This window comes from Apteryx mantelli, chromosome 3, assembly GCF_036417845.1.
Source record: "Apteryx mantelli isolate bAptMan1 chromosome 3, bAptMan1.hap1, whole genome shotgun sequence".
Taxonomy (NCBI): domain Eukaryota; kingdom Metazoa; phylum Chordata; class Aves; order Apterygiformes; family Apterygidae; genus Apteryx; species Apteryx mantelli.
Window position 1 is genome coordinate 133493889 of NC_089980.1, and position 18890 is coordinate 133512778.

At 46.7% G+C, this 18890-nt stretch overlaps 1 protein-coding gene across 6 annotated transcripts in view; it reads right to left on the bottom strand.

Annotated features, from left to right (window-relative positions):
• The window catches only part of RUNX2 (RUNX family transcription factor 2), a 154081-nt gene that overhangs the window by 85400 nt on the left and 49791 nt on the right, over positions 1-18890 (bottom strand). For all 6 annotated transcript variants that reach the window (XM_067294398.1, XM_067294397.1, XM_067294402.1 and 3 more), the window contains one exon: positions 10059-10220. In XM_067294398.1, the coding sequence (XP_067150499.1) occupies positions 10059-10220 (162 nt within the window). The remainder of the gene's footprint in view (positions 1-10058; positions 10221-18890) is intronic.

The following is an 18890-nucleotide window of genomic DNA, read 5'->3' on the forward strand; positions in this document are numbered from 1 at the left end:
GTGAGCTCTAATCTTTGGCTCTGACACATGATGCTCTAATTGCTGTTTGGTGGGTTAGAGAGACCTTTGAGAAAAACAGCCAGGAGGCTAGGAGGTGACGTGGCCTGGACAGGACTGATGAAGCAGCACACCAACTCCTCTCTTCTTCCACGAGCACCTTTAAAGTGTCACAAAAAACTGTCTTACGTGCATGATCTTTTACCAAAGCCAAGTGTCTTCATGCACTGATGGCACTGCCTGGTCTGAGCTTCAAGGGTTTAGCTTCAGCTTAGTTTCACCTCTTTTTGCAAATCTGCCCGAGGAACAATTATGAAAGAGGAGATGGGTATCTGATACACAAAGGAGCCACAGGCTGAGCTCTGAGCTGTGGTTTTCTTTTTGCATTCAATGGAGCAAATGCTAGCTAAACCTGGAGGAAAAAGCTCCACTGACTACAGCTCTGTTTCTTAAAGGGAAAGCTAAAACAGTGTACGAAAATTATAGGAGAATGCATACCCTGCTGTCCATGAACACTATTCCTGTATCTTCTTCTAAGGTAATGGGTGAGATCTAACGGCAAGGCAATAAATTCATTTCACTTGTAAAAATGGGAGAGACTTTATAACTGGGCTAATACAAAAGCAGGGAAATTTCTGAAGGAATTGCAGAAGCCCACAATGCCAGGGCCAGTGAAAAATGCTTTCTCAATACATTTTTTCAGGTGGGTTGGAAAAGTAGCTTCACACTAATACTGCAACCAAAAATAACACCTCCTCAGCTGATACTGCAGGACAGATAGGCCTGATGAGGGAAAGGATCATCACAAAACTTCTTCTATTCGATATATCGTAGTTGACCTAGAGCAAACTGAAATGACCAAAATATTTTTGTGCAGTCCCACTGCAGCCTCCTTACAAGTTAAACTCGTCTCTTCAATTCTACATTCCATAACATCCAGTTCCCAGATGCTTCTGCCATTTCCCGAAGAGCCACCACAAAAACCTACTTTCCTATATACCTCTTCTTGTATCTCGGTCACTGCCACAACAAAACTTAAGAGAAGCTACTTGAGGCACAGAACTCCAGAAACCACCCCTGCAATGTGGCAGACAAAGATACAGCTCGTTCAAATAAGTGGAAACTAAAGCTAGACAAATTCAGATGAGTAATAAGACCCACATTTCTAAAGAGAGCTTAATTAACAACTGTAACCAAAGGTTGCGGTGGGTTTTGCTTCCCTGGAAATTCTTAAATGCAGACCGACTGACTTTTTGTTTTTTTCTCAAAGGTTATCCTCAAGTTCAAATGAGAGCTAATTTGGAGGAGTCTTACAGCTGGCTTACGGAGGAGATCAAAGTAGATGATCGCATAGGTTTCACTGTATTAATAACCTATGGATCTATAGATCTGTACAAAGCACCTTATATTAAATTAGTCTCCCCTGAGCTTTATTTACCAGGCTCCAACACAGCTAAAGTCCTTGCTCTCCCCAAAAGCTAGGGAGTTGGAGGACACAGTCGTGCTCCAGCCCTCCTGGGGCTCTGAGCAGCCCTGACTCCTGAATCTCTTGCCCCAGGGCCACCCGCGGCAGCTTCAAGGCCAGGCAGTGGGTGCTCAGGTCTGGCACACAGCGTGGGGAACCAGGGCTTTTGGGTGGCTCCACGGCCCACATGACAGCCCTAGCAGTGGGTGCTTGCTGGGACACCCGCACACCGCTCTTACAGATCCTGTCCCAAGCTCTGCAAGGGCAGGTATTGTCTGCTTTGATCCCTTCCTGGGCGCTTTTTGAGTCAGTCTGAAGGCGATATTAAAAGATTTCCAGATTAGCATCCCCAAATACCCTCCCTTTATGCATGTGAAATATTTCCTTCTCTCTTATTAACATCTTTTATGACCCACGTGAAGGTGTGCGCCTTCATTTTATCTCATTTCATCTTCCTCTTCTTCCCTGCCTACGTGCTCTTCTTTTGTACAGCCAGAGAGAGCCTGAACCACTATCGCAGCTCTTCTATCACCAGTATCAGCCCATGTTCTTTTTAATCTCTCAACCAAACAACCGACATGACACCAGCTTCCTTCTGCTGCTAAAACATCCACTGAGTGGGGAGGAGATCTGGGCGCCTGTAAAATGGAGTCAATCGTTATTTACTAAACAACTTCAGAAAAGCGTTGTGAAGCTCTGTTAGGCTCTAACGCTACATTCTTGGTCCACAGCTGGCCAAATTTTGCATGGCCACAAATGGGAGGAAATTTCAATGAAAGTCAAGGCAGCTACAGCTATTTCTACAAGCAGCAGATTTTCGTATAGAGCTGTTCTTCTAAATGTAAGGTTTACAAAACTGGGCCTTTTAAACTGTGAAACATCTGGAGGGTTTAATATGTTTTTCTGCCTGTCCTGTATCAAACACAGTCACAGACTGAGAAGGACTGAATTGTCCACCCTCTGCGTTTTACAGATTCACTTCATAAATGCAACTTTTGCAATTAACTGAATAAAATTCAGGGTAACAAAGATTCAAGGCCACAGATTGTTAAGGGCAGAATAAGGGCTTCTGATCATCATCGTGTCTGATGGTCTGCATGGAGCAGATCAGAGCTGCACATGCAGTTAGCTTCCTTCCTTATACATGCACATGCCACGGCATCAGTCGTCATCACTGGCTCCATCCTGTGACATCTTCTCGGCTGCATGCACAGCAGCCTTCTTGTTTCACCAACTTCACTGGAAGCTGGTGTCGCTGAGAACCTTACAGAATCAGGCCTGATATTTGTAAGTGACTCTGAGGAAGAAAAGGGCTCTACAAAACATTAACGGTCTATTTGCTCCTAGCTGCAACTGATAGAGATGGTCTGGAGATGCATAGGACAAGAAGAGATGCCTTGGGTAGCCCTGGTAATTCTACAAAATACGGTGCTGGATGACAAAGGAGAGAGAGATATCACACAGGTACACAAACGGGTCTCAAAAATTAGCCCTCTCTCTAGGTGGAAAAACAACGGAGATCCCACCAGGAGGATGCAGAAATCATCTTGCACAAAGATGAAACAAAGAGCTCAGTCCTGCAGCCTTCCTGCTAGGAGTTTATTGACCTTCTAGGTGTGCCCATATAGGTAATGACTCAGGATCTAACCCTTTGAAAGCCTGGAATCAAGGGCTCTGTTGCCCCATTAACAATTAGCATTCTGTTTACAAAACCCAGCCGAGTCAGTAAGAATCATCACTACAAAACATGCTCAGACTGTGGTTCTGGTTTAAGTTAATATAATTTTAATGAGTTCTTCAGAAAAGGCCCGGCACTTATGGAAAATTTCCTTAATTAATATCAGACCCTAAATTAGTAATAAAAAAAGCTCTGAATATCATTTGGTCTCAAGCTGGAACTAAAGTATGTTTTGGCATCATTACTAACTGTTAGCAGCAAGTTCTGGAAACAGATGCAAATCTTGATATGTGTCCTAAATATAAAACACATTGCAAAAAAAAAGCTCAGATAAAAATATATCTATACATCCACATATATTTGAGTGTGCTATTTCCTGCCTGTATCAGCAACAAATTTATTCCATTTAAAAGCATTCCACTTGTTTCTTCTTCTGTGTATGTTTTATATCCCTTATTTCAGGAATAAAACTCTTTCCCTCTGCCTTCATTTTTCCTGTTTATTTCCTTTCCCAACAGCAGTTTTAACTAAATGGAAAGGTCTTAAAGACACACATTATAATATTCAAACTTTTGAAAATCAGGCCGCTTATTTTATCACCTAAATATGGGTATAGACGCCTAATTTGAGGCCACCCACACTAGAAAAATTTGGCCATCATTCTTGAGGTAGGGATCGTGCAACATATCTTCTGGACAATTACTCCAATGAGAGATTTTACCCAGGAGAGAAGTTGCTACTGAAATCCTACACGTCAGTGCCAAGGTGCTAAGATTCCTAGGTGGCACCATGTGGGCAGGAGACTAAAAATGGAAAAAATGCGGTAAGCAAAATCAATAGTACCACTGAAAAATAAAAAAGACAAGTTACAAGTTTAGGTACGGTAGAAAAATGACAGAGTTGTTTCTGAAGAGCACACATTACAGAATCTCCCGAGCTTTCCGACGGTCTTTACTTAGACTTAACTCAGTGTACCTCGCAGGGAAAGCAGCAAAAATTAGCCAGGAGAAATGGAGACAGAGACAACCTTGAGCCTCTCAGCTGCCATTTAAAAAAAAAAGAAGACAGAGTGAAAATTGTTATAGTCACCAAGAAAAACATCGCTATGCAGTGAATGTACCAGAAACAGAGCTGGCTTCTTGGGTTTGCCAAGAGCCTGAGACAATATTGCTGAAGCGTGAACTGCCCATTCATTTCAGGCCCCGTGAACACAAATGCCCTTGCTGGCAATGTCACAGGTATTAACTATTTCACTGCTTCCCAAAGCACGCAAAGAGAAAAGAATTGCATTACGAAAACAGCACTAGGGTCTCCTCCTGTTTAAGGGTCCAGTCCCCAGAAATATCCTGAGCACGCACAGCATTTAATGAAGTTACCAGAAATTCAGGGATGCAACAGTAGCTACTTCAGAGGGCCACAATTTCTTTTCAGTTTGGTGTTGTAAAGTTTTTTGAGCTCCCTAGACAAAGACAGACAACTTTTCTTTCTTAAAGTTAATATTTTTCAAAGAGCAACTCCAAAAAAAAGAAAACCATTATTATAAAAATTGTGTGTAAGTGACATTAAACAAACCCATAAAAAAAAAAAAAAGTTAATTCACATTTAAGTTTAGAAAGCTAAGATGACAACCAGTACAGGAGCTTATGAAAAAAAATCACACCTCTGTGAGCCACTTTCTCATTAAAAGTATGAACACTAAATCCAGAGTTTCAGCTGGAGCTGCTTCCTTTATATATGCTTTCTTTATTTTAAGATTTGTAGGCTTGCAGGAATGCAATTAAATTGTGTAAAAGAAAGGTATATCATCACTGACTAGAGCATGGTCAGAACTCACATGTTGGATTTTTTACTTGTCAGCCCTCAGTGAACTGGGAGAACAGGAACATTTCATATATTCAATATCCCATTAAGGTCCAGGATGGTCCAAAATGGTTCAGCGATATCTACAGTGGGAGATGAATTAATGGGGACATTTGGCTACACTGAAACTAGCAAACAGCACAGGGTAAGGGTCCATTCTCAGGCTCTAAATCCAGCTGCTATGGCCTGGCCACCATAATATTAAATCCTTTCAGCCTCCACAACAGGGTGGCTGCCTCTCAGCACCCACTGGCAATGGGTTCTGCACTGAGCTAACTTCCAAACCATGCCTGGGAGCTGCTTGGGAGACCGCTAGCTAACCCCAGTCAAAACTAGTCCGGGGACCATACTAGCAAATTAATAGTATAGGTGTTTAACAGCCCAGGCCCTACCGCCGTGTAATTTATTAGTAAAGACATTCCCTTATGGCCGTTCAACTTCAGAGGACTGGGTCTGCACATTTCTTTTGTTTACGGGTTGAGCCCAGTGTGACCCTCATCTCAGTCTGTCCCCATTCAATAACACAGTAAACATAAAGAGAACAAAATTCATCGTGAGCTGGGGGGCACTCTAATGCGTGGGAAGGAAGAGTTTGGGCACAGTGGCATGGGAAGACCAGCTTCCCTGATTTATGTCACTCATGGCGATACGCCACAAATACACAAATACAACTGTCTGTGAAGAGTGTCAGCCTGGGGCTGGAGAAGGTAGGCTTGGTGATTTGAAATGCCATTTAGCTTAACTTTTAACTTTCTTTCTTTTGTCATATAAGCATTTGTCAAAGACAGTTGTGTAGGACAAGTTCTTTCATAGCCAGCACTGTACGTATTAATGTCACCCGTCCAGGGCAAGTCCTCCAGTTGCTCAAGACTTTGATCCTGCAAGTCTTTCTCAAGTGTGAAGCAAAAAGCAAGAGGCTATTGCATTCAGGCACAAGCATGAGCAGGTCCAGGAACAGTGTAGGGGAAGGAGAAGTCTTCTCACCTCCCTTCTCAAGAACATTCTCAACAATAAACTCAAGCTCAAACCTGGAGAGCTCAGGGTAGAAGCAGATCAGGGAGAGGCAGACACAGGCTGGGTTAAGCCAGAACGTAAGTGTGATGAGGCTGTCATAGGGATATGTTGACGGACCAGCTAACCCATCTCTTTGAGATTCACCCGACCAAATGCAGGCTACTAGAACTGACATGCCTATATGTGAACTCGCTTTAGAGACAGGCACTTCTAAGGCACTGCTAGGGACCGGCACAGCTCATCCACAGACTGTCAGGCAAATTGTGTCCTGCAAGTGCTTGTTTCTCCTCACTGACTCTGAAGCCTAAGGTGATCATCTCAGATGTGGATGTCTACACTGCAGACACCTAAACTCAGAGGAGACCATACCTCCTTTGGCTACCGCCTAATAGCCCTTTGGTGACTGCAGGAACAATCCAATCTGTAGTCCCTGCTCTGAACCTTGCATGTGCAGAGGACTTGCTGGATCGATCCCAAAGCTTTATGTAAAATGACTATGATGCGTATTTATATGAATCATATACATTAACTACATAATAGACACTCATGCTCCCCATCCCACACGCAGTTTGGTTATGCACAGGGCACAAAGACTGTGAGTGCATTCACTATGAATCATGCAATAAGACTACATCCCTGAGGCAAAACTCTTTCTAAAATGACCACGTTCATATATTCCCATGGTTTCCACTACAATATTACTTAATTAAGAATATTAATCTGCTAGGCCACCAACTTTCACTGCCTTTTCTGGAAGTCTCAGCAGACAGGTATTTTAATAAAATATAGGGAGTGAATTCAAGGAATCCTGCTCTTTTCATGATTGAGTTAGTGCAGTAAGGTAAGTCAGTTGCATGGCCTCTTGAGCCTGTTTTTTATCTGTTCTCTATATGAACACGAGACTTATGCACCAGAGAGATCACTGGTTCAAAAGTTGCATGAGTTTTGCCAGCTGGTCTTTATTTTGTTTTGTTTTGTTTTGTTTTTCAGCTATTGCTATTGAATAGAGCCCAAATATATGCATGAAATATCATCAGTTACTTGTATGACACCGCAAATACTAGTCCCCATCTGAAGAATAAAAGACGAATACTTGAAGTCTAACACCTCCGCAGCTGTGGGCACTCATTTGCACGTGCTTGAAGCATGCATGCAAATATTTCAGTTGTGCAAAGAAATCAGGCATGTGTCTAGACACTAACGCGACCAGCTCGGCCCCATTACTCCAGCCTGCCAGAATAAGTCCTCAGGGTTACAGCATGCTGTCCTTTTCCCCTCACGCATGGGCAAGGGAACCGTATGAATTGCTGGGGCACTAACTGCCCCAACACCTCATTCCTACAGCCCCAAACATCTTCTGCTGCACGCCCTGGTCCGCAATCAAAACACAGGCATGCTCAGAACAGAACAGGGCATGCACCCATGCCAGGACAGGGAGCACCACCGGCAGGTTGGGATAGACACATTCCTGGTCACAGGACTATCACCACAAACGGCTCTTGAGGGTTCTTGCTGACAGTATGACCGGGAACCACTACTTTGAAGGACACACTACTTTATTAGTTGACATGTTTTAAATTGCAAGCACACCTTAACCAGTGGTCGAGGCAAAGCCATGGGGGCCTGCAAAAAGGCTGGGCGATATAAAGTTGGGGCAGGTAGGAAGCTCTGGGCCTGGAGGTGTGACATGTGAGGCCCAAGGGTTACCCATTCCTCCTCCTGCATGATGTTAAGCAATAGGCAGTAAATATGGCATTCATTAAAATTACCTTGTATATTTTTAACAGCCTTGATAATCAGATTTCTGCCACTGTATTGGGAAGCAAAGTTTGTTTTTATTCAAGGCCTTGTAAAACTCCAATTTCTCCCTCATGCTCTGGGGGTGCCTTAAGTTTTCTAGTGCTCTTAATAGCCATTTTTTACCCCTTCAAAATTCTGTTCTCTTCTGAAACATATATCAACTAAGTGAGTGGAGATCTGGTTTTGCCAGTGTGAGGGATAAACTGGTTGCTGCAATGGGCAGCTTTAAACCTGCATTTCTCTCTATACATCATACACATTGGGGCCAGATCCTGCCCTCGCTCACTGTGGTGCTTCAATGAAATTTTCTGCTAGATAGAAAACCTTGAGAAGAACCACAGAGTTTCCAGTACGAGCTACAGTGCAGCTCCTTGCTGCCTAGGAGTCAGATCTCCTCTCCAACCTAAGGTGGCCGTTGCTGTAATTCTGAACCTCCGCAAATTCTGCGGACAATCCCTGGCACTGGGGAAGATCAAAGCCCTCTTTTTCAATTCAGAAGCTAACCTGAAGCAAGTCTCCCGTGCTGGGAAAAGGCAAGAACATTGTGGGGGCACTGGTCGACATCCCAGAGGATGAAGGGCAAAAGGAGTGAAGGCAACCTACCGTAGAGCACAACCGAAAAGTTCAGTGTATGGCCACATAATGCATACAGCTAGCTCTTTGAGTCACGCTGCCCGTGCCCACATGCGAGGCGCTCACGTCTGAATGCACACAGACAAGCGAGGGCTGCAGGGCAAGCAAGCTGCCGTACAGCTGCCGTGGTCCCAGCCGAGCCTTTCCCGGAGGTATCGCTGGGGGCAAAATTGCAAAAATAACCGATTCGACAACGCAGCCCGCCAGGAGACTCCAACTCAAAGGGAACCTGTTTCAGGCCAAACAAAGCATTTCCTCCGAATCAAGCCCATCTAGTTTTTTTTGAACTGAGTCAGCACTGCAAGGGGAGCCCACAGGAACCTGCTCCACTGCACTGCAAGCCGTGGCCCACACGGGTACGTTTGGCCTCTCCGAAAATACAGCAAGCGCTAGGACCACAGAGGGCTTTGCAGCTGCTTGCTTGCGAAACGAAGCTTCCCCCCTCCAAGATGAAAGAAAGAAGGAGTCTACGCTAACCAAATCCTACACGCCTGTTGGCCGAGGTTCAGCTTGTCAGTGATGCAGCTCGGCGGAGTGATCAACATTTGCAGCGCTACGAGCTTGGTGGAAGGGGAAAACAAGACAGAGAGCAATTCACCTGGCTGGGAGTCAAACAGGTGCATGGCAGCAGGATCCCAGATTACAATAATATCTTGCAAACATGGAAAAAATAGATGTAATAAGAGTGATTCTTTGGTTTTTATTAATGAATCATAAAGGCTTGCTTTACATTACACATGCTTTTTGGCATACGTTGCTAATATTCCCACACTTGCGAGGCTGGAGTTTTAAGAGTGAGACACCCTCCCCTAAGGTTCCTCCTTCTTGGCACGATGCACAAGGTGACTGTGTGCCATGACAGGCTCTCTCTTACTGTGGGGCAATCAGATTACTTCGCACAGCTGGTTTTATCACTGGGACCATTAGAGATGAATTGCACAGTATGCAAATGTACATTTGCTCGATAAAAAAAGTCTCAGTTCCTAGTTGCTGCCTTGTCTAAGTTTCTAAACATATTTCCTCACTCCTGTATCATTCCAAAGCCCAATTTGTCCAAACTTTACCCTAAAGTGACTCAGCTAGTTTCTGATAGGCATCTTAAATACACTTTAACTAAGGAAATAGGCTTTCTTTAGCTACTGGATTGAAATGAGAGAGAAGGAACCTTAGTCTGAAGTATTCAAGGCATCTATCTGTCAGGATGTCTAATATCACGCAATACAAAAGCAAAACATTTTACGAAAATCACCAAAAAATAGAGAGTATCACAATTACTTTAAAACATGTAAGCAAACGTCCTCTTGTAGGAAAAAAAAATAAAAGAGAATTTGATCATAGAACCAGGTTCACAATAAAAAAAAGAAAGGAAAATTGATCTGATCTGAAATGAACCTAGAGACATTCAAACAGATCCGTACACGGCAGCTCCTCCACTTCAAGAAGAAAGGGGCTTGGACCCCCACCCGCAGTGCAGGAACCCAGCTATCACAGACCGATGCTCGCTCTTCCGACCGCGGCGCGGCCGAGGCCAGCGAGCCTCCCCGCTGCCGGCAGCCCCACGCGGCCCTGCTCCTAGCTGCGAAATCACTTTAGGCGAAACGTGGTCTTTACCTGAGAGGCGTCTGGGCACATCGGTGATGGCAGGCAGTCCCGTGCCTCGAGTGGAGGACAGGGGAGTTGTGGAATGAATGGACGGTGAAGTCATCTGGCTCAAGTAGGATGGGTAAGACTGGTCATAGGACCATGGAGGGGATGACTGTGCCTGCCTGGGGTCTAGGAAAAAAAACAAAAAAAAAACAAAAGAGAAAATTAAAAAAAAAAAAAGGGCAGGAAACGTTCAGGGCGCCAACAGCCTAATCGAAAGCGGGGAGGGGGGTCACTGCATGTACACACATCAGCGCTACGAGGGGTGGCAAGGCAACAAACCGCGACCGGCTCCGCGTGGACCCTGCTCCTGGGCTCCCTGCTCTGCGGCAGCATCTCGGGACGGCGCGAACAGAGCGGGCCCGAGCGCCGCGTTGCTGAACCGGCAGCGAGCAGCGCTTGAAAAGGTATCGCAGCCGCTCTGCACACCCCTTGCGTCCCTCGTCCAGGTCTAGCGGAGCGTTAGACGGCGAGGTCGGGGCCGGCCGCTTCTCGCGGGCGCGGGGCGATAAGCAGAGAGCGGAGGAGACGCCCGGGCACGCTGCCGCTGCGCGCAGGAGCTGACTTCAGAGGTGGAGAGACTCTGAAGTTAGCACTTGGCACGTCTGTCAAGCCGTTATCCAGTTAAAACATTACACAGAAGTGCTTTCAGCGCTGAAAAGGCTGTCCAAGAAGGAAAATGGCATTAATCTTAGTAGCATCTGGCCAAAAATGTCCCATTTGGATGCTGGCCCAATTACCTACAGTCACCTTAATTTCAACACTATGAAACCAAATGATTTGGGGCAACTACTGGAAGCTAAAGATGCCTTTTGATGGACTTTCTACGGCTTATTATGGAGGAAACGATTTTAAGGATAAACACAGTTTATTTTTTTGCTGAAGCTCCGGTGGATTGCACTGAGCGAGAAAGAGGAAGGGTTAGTTTTATCCGCTGCTTTGGGGATCTGCGAACCATTTGCTCTCAGTTCATGTCTAGTGATAAAGCCACGACTGAACTCCTCATAAATTATTATTTTTTGTTTCTTTGCGGTGATGAAAGCAAAGCACTTTCAACCAAAAAGTTTGGTATGGGCCCCGCACGAGAAACAGAAAACTGCCTCTGAACTGGCTGATAGAAGCCGTTGCACTTTCTTCCCAATTCTGCCCGATGATATTTTCAGTGAAGCACATCAGGTCCCCTCTGTCTGGAGAACCTGCTATATTTGAGCAGCGTCTTAAGGCCCTGCTTTGTAGACAGAAATGTGATAGCCACATGGCATAAGCAAAGGCATTTTTTTTCAGGAAATTCATCTTTTTTTTTCTCTCTCTTTTTAACTCCTTTCTCTGCTCTTCCACACAGCAAAACCTTGTAGTTTCAGCTATTTCTTGTTTATTTTTTCTGTTCAGACATGATTTGTTTGAAGAGATGTCTGGAAAGCAGATACTTCCTCATAGTGAAATAACCACATAGATACAAAAAAAAAAACTTTCCAATTTAATTTTAAGAGGATTTTCCCTGAGTTTGCCATTTATATTAGAGCTGAGTAATATAAATGGTTAACATAAACTCTCCTCTGAAATCCGAAGGACACTTGATCATTAAATGTAATGAACTTCTTTGTTTTAACAATTTCAAGGCTAGGGTTGTATAGATTGGCGCAGGTTCAAATCTGACTGACTGCTCGTTGTTATATCTGATATCGACATATTTCTCTGCCTCATTCCACTACTATAATTCACCATTCAGTCAATGGTAAATGATCTTCAACTGGGAACGGAAAGCCTAGGCTTGCTGGGAAAACAATCTTAAAATTAATGACGTGTCAGGAGCAGAATCTCAAATCCAAGCTCCTTCAAACTCCAAGAGGTTTTCAATCTCCGTTTCTAAATCCAAAAGAGAGTCCATTAAAATTTTGATTTTAGGTCAGCTCCAATGTTGGAAGGAAATTATATAGCAGGTAAAGGCAGACAAAAAATATCATGGGAGAGGATGTTTTCACAGATTTTTGGTCCAAGATGGTGAAAACCTCATGACAGGAACTGCCTCCTGGAGGTTCACGCTACTTCTCATAGTGCAACCCTCATGGAACAAAAGACCTTGAGTGTCTCTGGCACTGTCACCGCTTTGAACACCCAAGCTAGATTTGTTTTTACATTTAACATCCTTAACTCAACAAGCGTGAATGCTTGGGGGGACACAAGAGGGATGCACTGCAAAAAGTGAACGGGCTCATGCAGTCTTCCAAAACAATAAATAATCTCATATACAAGGAACAATCTCATACTGCCCTGCCAGAGGTAGAATACGAGGCTGGATGGACCATGAGTCTGACCAAAACGCATTTCTTACCTTCTTGGAAAATTTAGCTTAAATTTACACACTGGCTCTATTGCTCATCCTAACTTCACTGTCACATTACCAGATCTCTCTTATTCTTTTTTTTTTTTAATGTTTGGTTTCAGTTCTTGATGAGCGCAACACTGAGTTTTCAAACTGCAAAGTATTTTGGAGAAAAGGAAAAAAGAGGGGTAGGCTCCCGGTGAAGACACTCTCCTGCAAATTAACCTTATTCCTGAACTCTACGAGTTTCACCGGGTCCTTGAGTAAATGCCCTAAAACAAGCCTCTACTGACCACGGCAAAGGTTTGTGCGGGCGCGCGAGGAGGGAGCAGCGAAACGCCCTGGCGTTGCCCGCTCAGAGGTGATTTGCTAGCCCCTGAGGGTAGATCTTGCCGCTCGGTGGCATTGCCAAACGCCCAGCGGCACGGGCATTCCCGCTTCAACGCCGTGGTCGACGCCAAAACCCCACCGCCCAGGAGGACGGGGGCAGCGGGCGCGCGGCTCGGAGGTGCCACCGCTTGCTAGGCGGGCCCAGGCGGGTGCACGCGGGACGCGCACGAGGACGCCTGCAGCGAGCTCGCCGGCTCCCTGCTTGGGCACCGCGGCAATTCAGCGCGTACCAGGGAAGGAGAAACTACAAGCGGATCTGCGAGCGGTTCTCCTCAGCCTCCTGTGCAAGAAACACGTCTCCTCGCTGGCTCTGCCCAGCGGGCTCGCGAGCGCGGCCAGGTTATCAGGCAGCTTCTGAGGCTCTGCGGGCCAGAAACTTTTGCTCCATCGCATGAAGCACCATGTGCTCTGGCAGGCACAGCCCGTCTTTCCAAGCACTAAAAGCCCACAACGTATGAGAAATCCCAGCGCGCTGAGGCAGAGCGAACAGGAATTCCTGCCCAAAGGAATCCCTTGAAGACAAGGGAAAAAACTAACACAAAAGGGCACTGAGCGGCCTTGGGTGAAAGCCCACGCACCCGCCGGGACGGCAAGGCTCGAGTCCCGCAGAAAGGCTAGGAGCCAAGGAGGCGGAGGGGCCACTCTGAATTTCTGCCCTCCAAAAATCTGGAGTGATTTTTGATAGCCGTCCTCCTTTTGTAAACATTTTTGTTATGCCTGCGTGGGTGCGAAGAAAAGCGCTGCCTTTCGTAACAGCCGCTCGCACCAGGGCACGTCATGCACACGCGACGCGACGCGGGGCGCGGATGGGCCGAAACAAGCCGGCGGGATGAGGTCGCAGCTAACGCGCGCGCATGGCTCCTTCCCGCTCGCGCTGCCAGGTAAACCCCTCTGGAGCCGCAAATACTGAGGACTGCAGAGCGTTTTGTCTCTGGATTCACTCAGTGTGCGACCCTTGCTGTCTGTGGTCTGCTGCAGACGTCTTAAGGGACAGTAAGACTTCTTACGAACCAGTCTGAGATTGCAGGGACTGTATGCAACGAGAGGAAAAGAGCTAACAACCCCTCCGCTGACCCACTTCTCCCATCAATTACATTGGCTTCCCAGCAGGGTAGCTTCTTCTCCTTCAATGGAAATGTTCTGAGCTGTCAAAAGAGAGAAGAAAAAGACCTTAAACAGCCCCGAGGAACTAGGTTTTCTATTGCTTTGGCACCGAATTATGAAGCGCCCATATTTACTATAGAAAAAGATCCTCTTCCCGTTTCCCAAGCTGAAAGAGCGCTCCAGAGCGAGCTCGCAGCTTCGCGGAGTGCAGCGTACCAAGCCTCAACGACGCATGTGGGCATGCACTTCACAGAACCACTCTCATTTAAATCCAGGCGTCAGCTCTAGCACTGTCTGCTGCTGACTATATCCGTGTTGCTGCTGGTACTAAAAAACAAGCTGTCTGGAGCTATCGTTGTTAAACATTAAAAGCAAAATACCCTCAGTTATGAGCAAAGCAACAACAAAAATGCAACCTCCTCCTCTTTTCTGACTATTTCTTAGGCAAACTTAAAAGCCCAGGGCTTGCTCTGGATTGCCCAGCTCCATCAACAAAGCCGAATCCAACGGAGTTACACCCCGATGGACACTGGCATAATTGAGACCAGATTTTGGCCTTAAGAATCTCTAAAACTGTTTCTCCTTCCACACCCCCAAGAGTCGCATTTCTAAAGGGGGGGGGGGGGAAAGAAGTTAAAAGAATACTTTAATAGGAGGGACACAAACTTTACCAAACAGAGGTTCACAGCGGCATCTCGCCAATAGCCTGGAGGATGCAGCCAATTTGCCTAAAACCCAGCTGCCTGCACCAGCCCGCATTGGCGGCAGCGTTGCAGGCAGCAGGAGCCCCAGCGCCGCCATCTCCTCCGCCGGGTCCCGCAGCCCACGGTGCACCAAAGCACAACTCGCTCCGTAAACCAGCTACCTCAGCGATTCTAGACGGCCTTTTCCAGGCCGGCACGTACTCTGCCCACCCGCTCTCGGTGCGCGTTGCTGCATGCCGGCTGGAGACTGATGCATGTGTTAGCGCGGCGCCGGTCCCGGGAATACACCTGGCCCCCAGCAGGGCTCATCAGCGCTCGCCCAGTGCCCGTCCGGCCACAGCTATGTGGTTTCTGTTTCCAACCTGGCTTGCGGCCGACGGTCTCGGAGAACGGACACGTCAATCAGCTTGTAAAGACTTACTTAAGCTATTGCTGCTGGCTTTAAGTTCCCTGGGAATCTTATATTAGGGTAAATCATCCTCTTAACAGCAAAGCCGGACTCCTCGGAGGCTACCGGATTCAGTCCCTAAGCAAGCCGCTCCGCAAACCTACCCGCAGGTTTGGTCCCTGAGGCTGATGCTTCGCAGCTCCATACTGACCCGCCGCGACAGCGCTGCGAGGAGAACCGGTTTCTGCCTCTGCGAAAGGACAGCATCCGACCTACTGTCCCCAAAGTCCTGAAAAGGGGAACGAAGGAGGAGCCGGCTGGCACCGGATCCTCCGCCCGGGGGCCAAAGCCACTCGCTGCCCCCAGCCTTCCTGTGAGCTTAACATTGCCCCTAAGAGCCACCTCAGCCCGACAGCTGAGCGGGGTCCCTCCACTAACTTGAAGATAAGTCACCTCCGAATCCTTTCGATCTGCTTTCTACAGCCCTAAAAATAAGGGAGTGAAAGGGAAGCTGAACGTTGCCAAAGTGCGTGGAGGGGGGGTGGCAGGGTAAGAGTGGGAAATAAAAAAAGCGAAAAACCAAAAAAAAATTGCCCGGGACCTGCTGCCGAGGGCTGTTATTTCAGTTCCTAAAGTCACAGATCGCCTATAGATCAGGTGGTGCCACGGTGGTGATGAAGCATGAAACCTCACTTAACTCCCACTTCACGGCTCGCGCAGCCGAGACGCCGCTGCTCCCGCTGACCGCGCTCCTGCCATCATGCCCGCGGCTCTTCCCGGCCGATACGAGCTAATCCTCACCCGGCTGCATTTGAGGAAAACAACAGCTTCCCTCGTTTCGTACGCAACGACCGATACAATAATTCAGTGTCTGAATGGGGATGTAATTCGATACGTGAGCGAGTCCTTTGAGTTCCATTAGGGAAGGAAGGGGGGGAAAAAAGAAAAAAAAAGCAAATATACCAGTATCCAAATGCGAGCAGACAGGATTCCTGATTTACGGGCAGTAAGCAGGGTCCAAATTGAATCTGCACTGCCTCAGCAAAGGCATCTGCTTATTGGACGATTTGTTTTTTAATGACCCTTCAGTGTTGCTTTTGCAGGATACTAGTTAAAATGCCATGTCGAATAAGGGCAACTCTGTGCCTCGTACCGCCACAGCCGGGGCTTGTGGAGGTTTAGAGCTGTGCTGTGATTTGTAAAACCCGTATTCTGATACCCTAGGAAAATAAACACAGCCCAGACACAGAGAAGAAATGCAAGAGTGAACCCAAAAGTGCTGAGTTCTTTCATACTCAGGTGTGGGCTAACCAGGCTTTAAATATTATTTTGGTTTAATCATGCAGTAACTATGCAACACCTCAAGTGGAACGAAACAAAAACAGTTTACGTGCTTACTAGCAATAATATGGATTTTGTCATAGGAAACCGGTATTTACTGTTCAGGCTGTTAGGAATTAATTAGTTTCCCTAAATTACTAGGTAAAAAGATTAAGAAGCAGGGGTATGTCTAAAAGAATGCTTGCTTCATCCCAGCAAAGGTAATAAAAAAGCCTTTGTTTTTCGGACAAGGGTCTACACTCCTTTTAATACTACCCACAGCACATGAGCGCGCCGACGTGTTAAGAAGCCGGCGGACAGTTGCCACCGAGCGCCGCACGGCAGAAAGGAAACCGGAGCAGACGGGCAGCACAGGCACCCAACAGGCAGACGTTGCGCAGCCCCCCGTGGTCACCAAAGAGCCACCTCACCCCAAGCGTAAACCTTGTCCCTCGGCAAGGCGCATCCCTTCGTCCCAGGAGACCACAGAGGGACTGTCCGCGAAAGCATCCCATGTTTTGGGGGCCATCAAAGCGCGTGGCAGCTTTTTGCAGATTAGAATCGGCGCCCCGAAGAGCACCAGGGAGCCTGGTGGGAAAGCAAGGGTGCTTCGTGGGGCTCCCGTCTGGGTGCCGTGTCCACACCGGTCGCCTGACTACACAGGAGAGCTACCCGAGCTAGCACGTAGCCTTCGAGGGCTGCATGTTCTGCGTTTCTAACCCGAGGAGGCGACAAGGGTGGGGAATAACACGGCAAATACTGACCGTATCAGGCCACAGCACAGCCCCTCACTCACTGCAAGCGTTAATAAGCAGAAGGAGCCCTCACTGCGTTTGGGGAAATGAGAGCCCTTTGGGATCCTGCAGCGTCCCACGCCTGCGAGTCGATCTGGCAAGGCAAGCACAGAGTCCGTAACAGCTGGGAAAGTCAGCCCTGCTTTCTCGGTTCGACTCACTTCCCTCCGCCCCACCGGCACCGCTTCTTCCCTCTCTCGACTCAGCCGCGGCTGGTACAGTACCGCCGGCTTTCAGCTGCTCACTCCGAAAATCGCAGAGCGCACAGCGAACACCACGCCGCTTTGTCTGCAGGCAGGCTTATTTAAACCTCATCTGAAGTTTTCACCTCCAGGATCCATAAACGCTGCTGCCGATACATAACGAGGCAGAGAAGGACTCTATTAATCAAACCCAGCAGAACATTTGCTACGGGAGGCATTTAGGGGAATGAGAACAGCATATGAAGTTACACTTAGCTGGGAAGAAAATTACAAGGGGATCTCAGTTCTCGTGCTTCAGGGCATAAGCTGATCACCAGATGGGGTCAGGAAAAATTTCACCCTCCTTCGCTCCCAGATATAGTGTTGCACAACAGGTAAACTATGGAGGCACAAGGAAAAGGAGAGGAGCTGATTATAGCCCCACATTCCCCCCCCTGCTTTCCTGGGAACTGTCGTGTCCCAAAATGCTGTCTGACACGGGAAAATAGTTTAAAATAAAAGGGTTTTAGTTTGGCAGTTCCCACCCAGAAGATGATGGGCACTAGAGTCCTGGCTTCACATGTCCAACTAACAAAACATTAAGCCTGGCCAAAAAACCTGCTCTGGGAAACTGGTGGGCAGCAGGTACCGTGTAATGAGTACTATCGACATATGCAATATATTAAAAATATTTTACACTAGTTAAAGCTAGACTTCTAGATCTGGAAGAACTTTGCCACAGCTCATGGGAACAATTTTTCTGTTTCAATTCTCCGAGTGTTTTGGGTTCAGATTAACCCACTTACTTCTGTTCCTTACTGCAAATTAATAAAGCAGTTGAACTTTAAAAAGAAGAAAAAGAAAGAAGAAGAAAGCCACAACACTTTGTTAAAACCACTAAGTTTCAGCTGGTATCATGTCAAAACCACTTGAAACATGAAACCAGAAATCTTCCTAGGTTGACTCAAAGACTATGTCTATACTAGGAGTGCTTTACCAGTAAAGGAATACTGGTATAGTGCCTTGGCAAACGACTCCTGGTGTAGATGCAAGCATAGCAGCAAAGCTGAGTTTTAAACTGCTCGAGTAAATTCGACCCAAGAGTTTTGCTGACAGACCTGCATCTATGTTAAGTTCTCCAGCAGTTCTAGCAACTGAATTGGTCAGGTGCAAGACCTCTGCACATCCTGGACAGACACAAAAACGTCAGCACAAGTTTCTGCTGTAGAAATGGCCAAAATGAGGTACAGGTTGTTTAGAAATTCTTCTGAAAAAAATTGAGCCAGTCTGCTAAAGCTCCATTGATAAAAACAACAAAATCAGTTTATTTTGTAGGCTTTACAGTTTTGTTGCAAACTTCTGGCAGAGCTGCAGATAAACATCTCATTTCAGTCTTGTAACTTGTGACACATGGCATTTTGTGTTTTCTCTCGGCACAATCAAATCTGTCTCTAAGCGTGCAATCGTAAACGTTGCATACAGTCCTCGCAAGCAACCTTTGGAGATTTCTACGAAATCCAGTTCCTTTATTGTAACAGCGATCAGCACTGGTGCTAGAAGGAAACTGCCACAGGAGAAAATTATATTATTATCC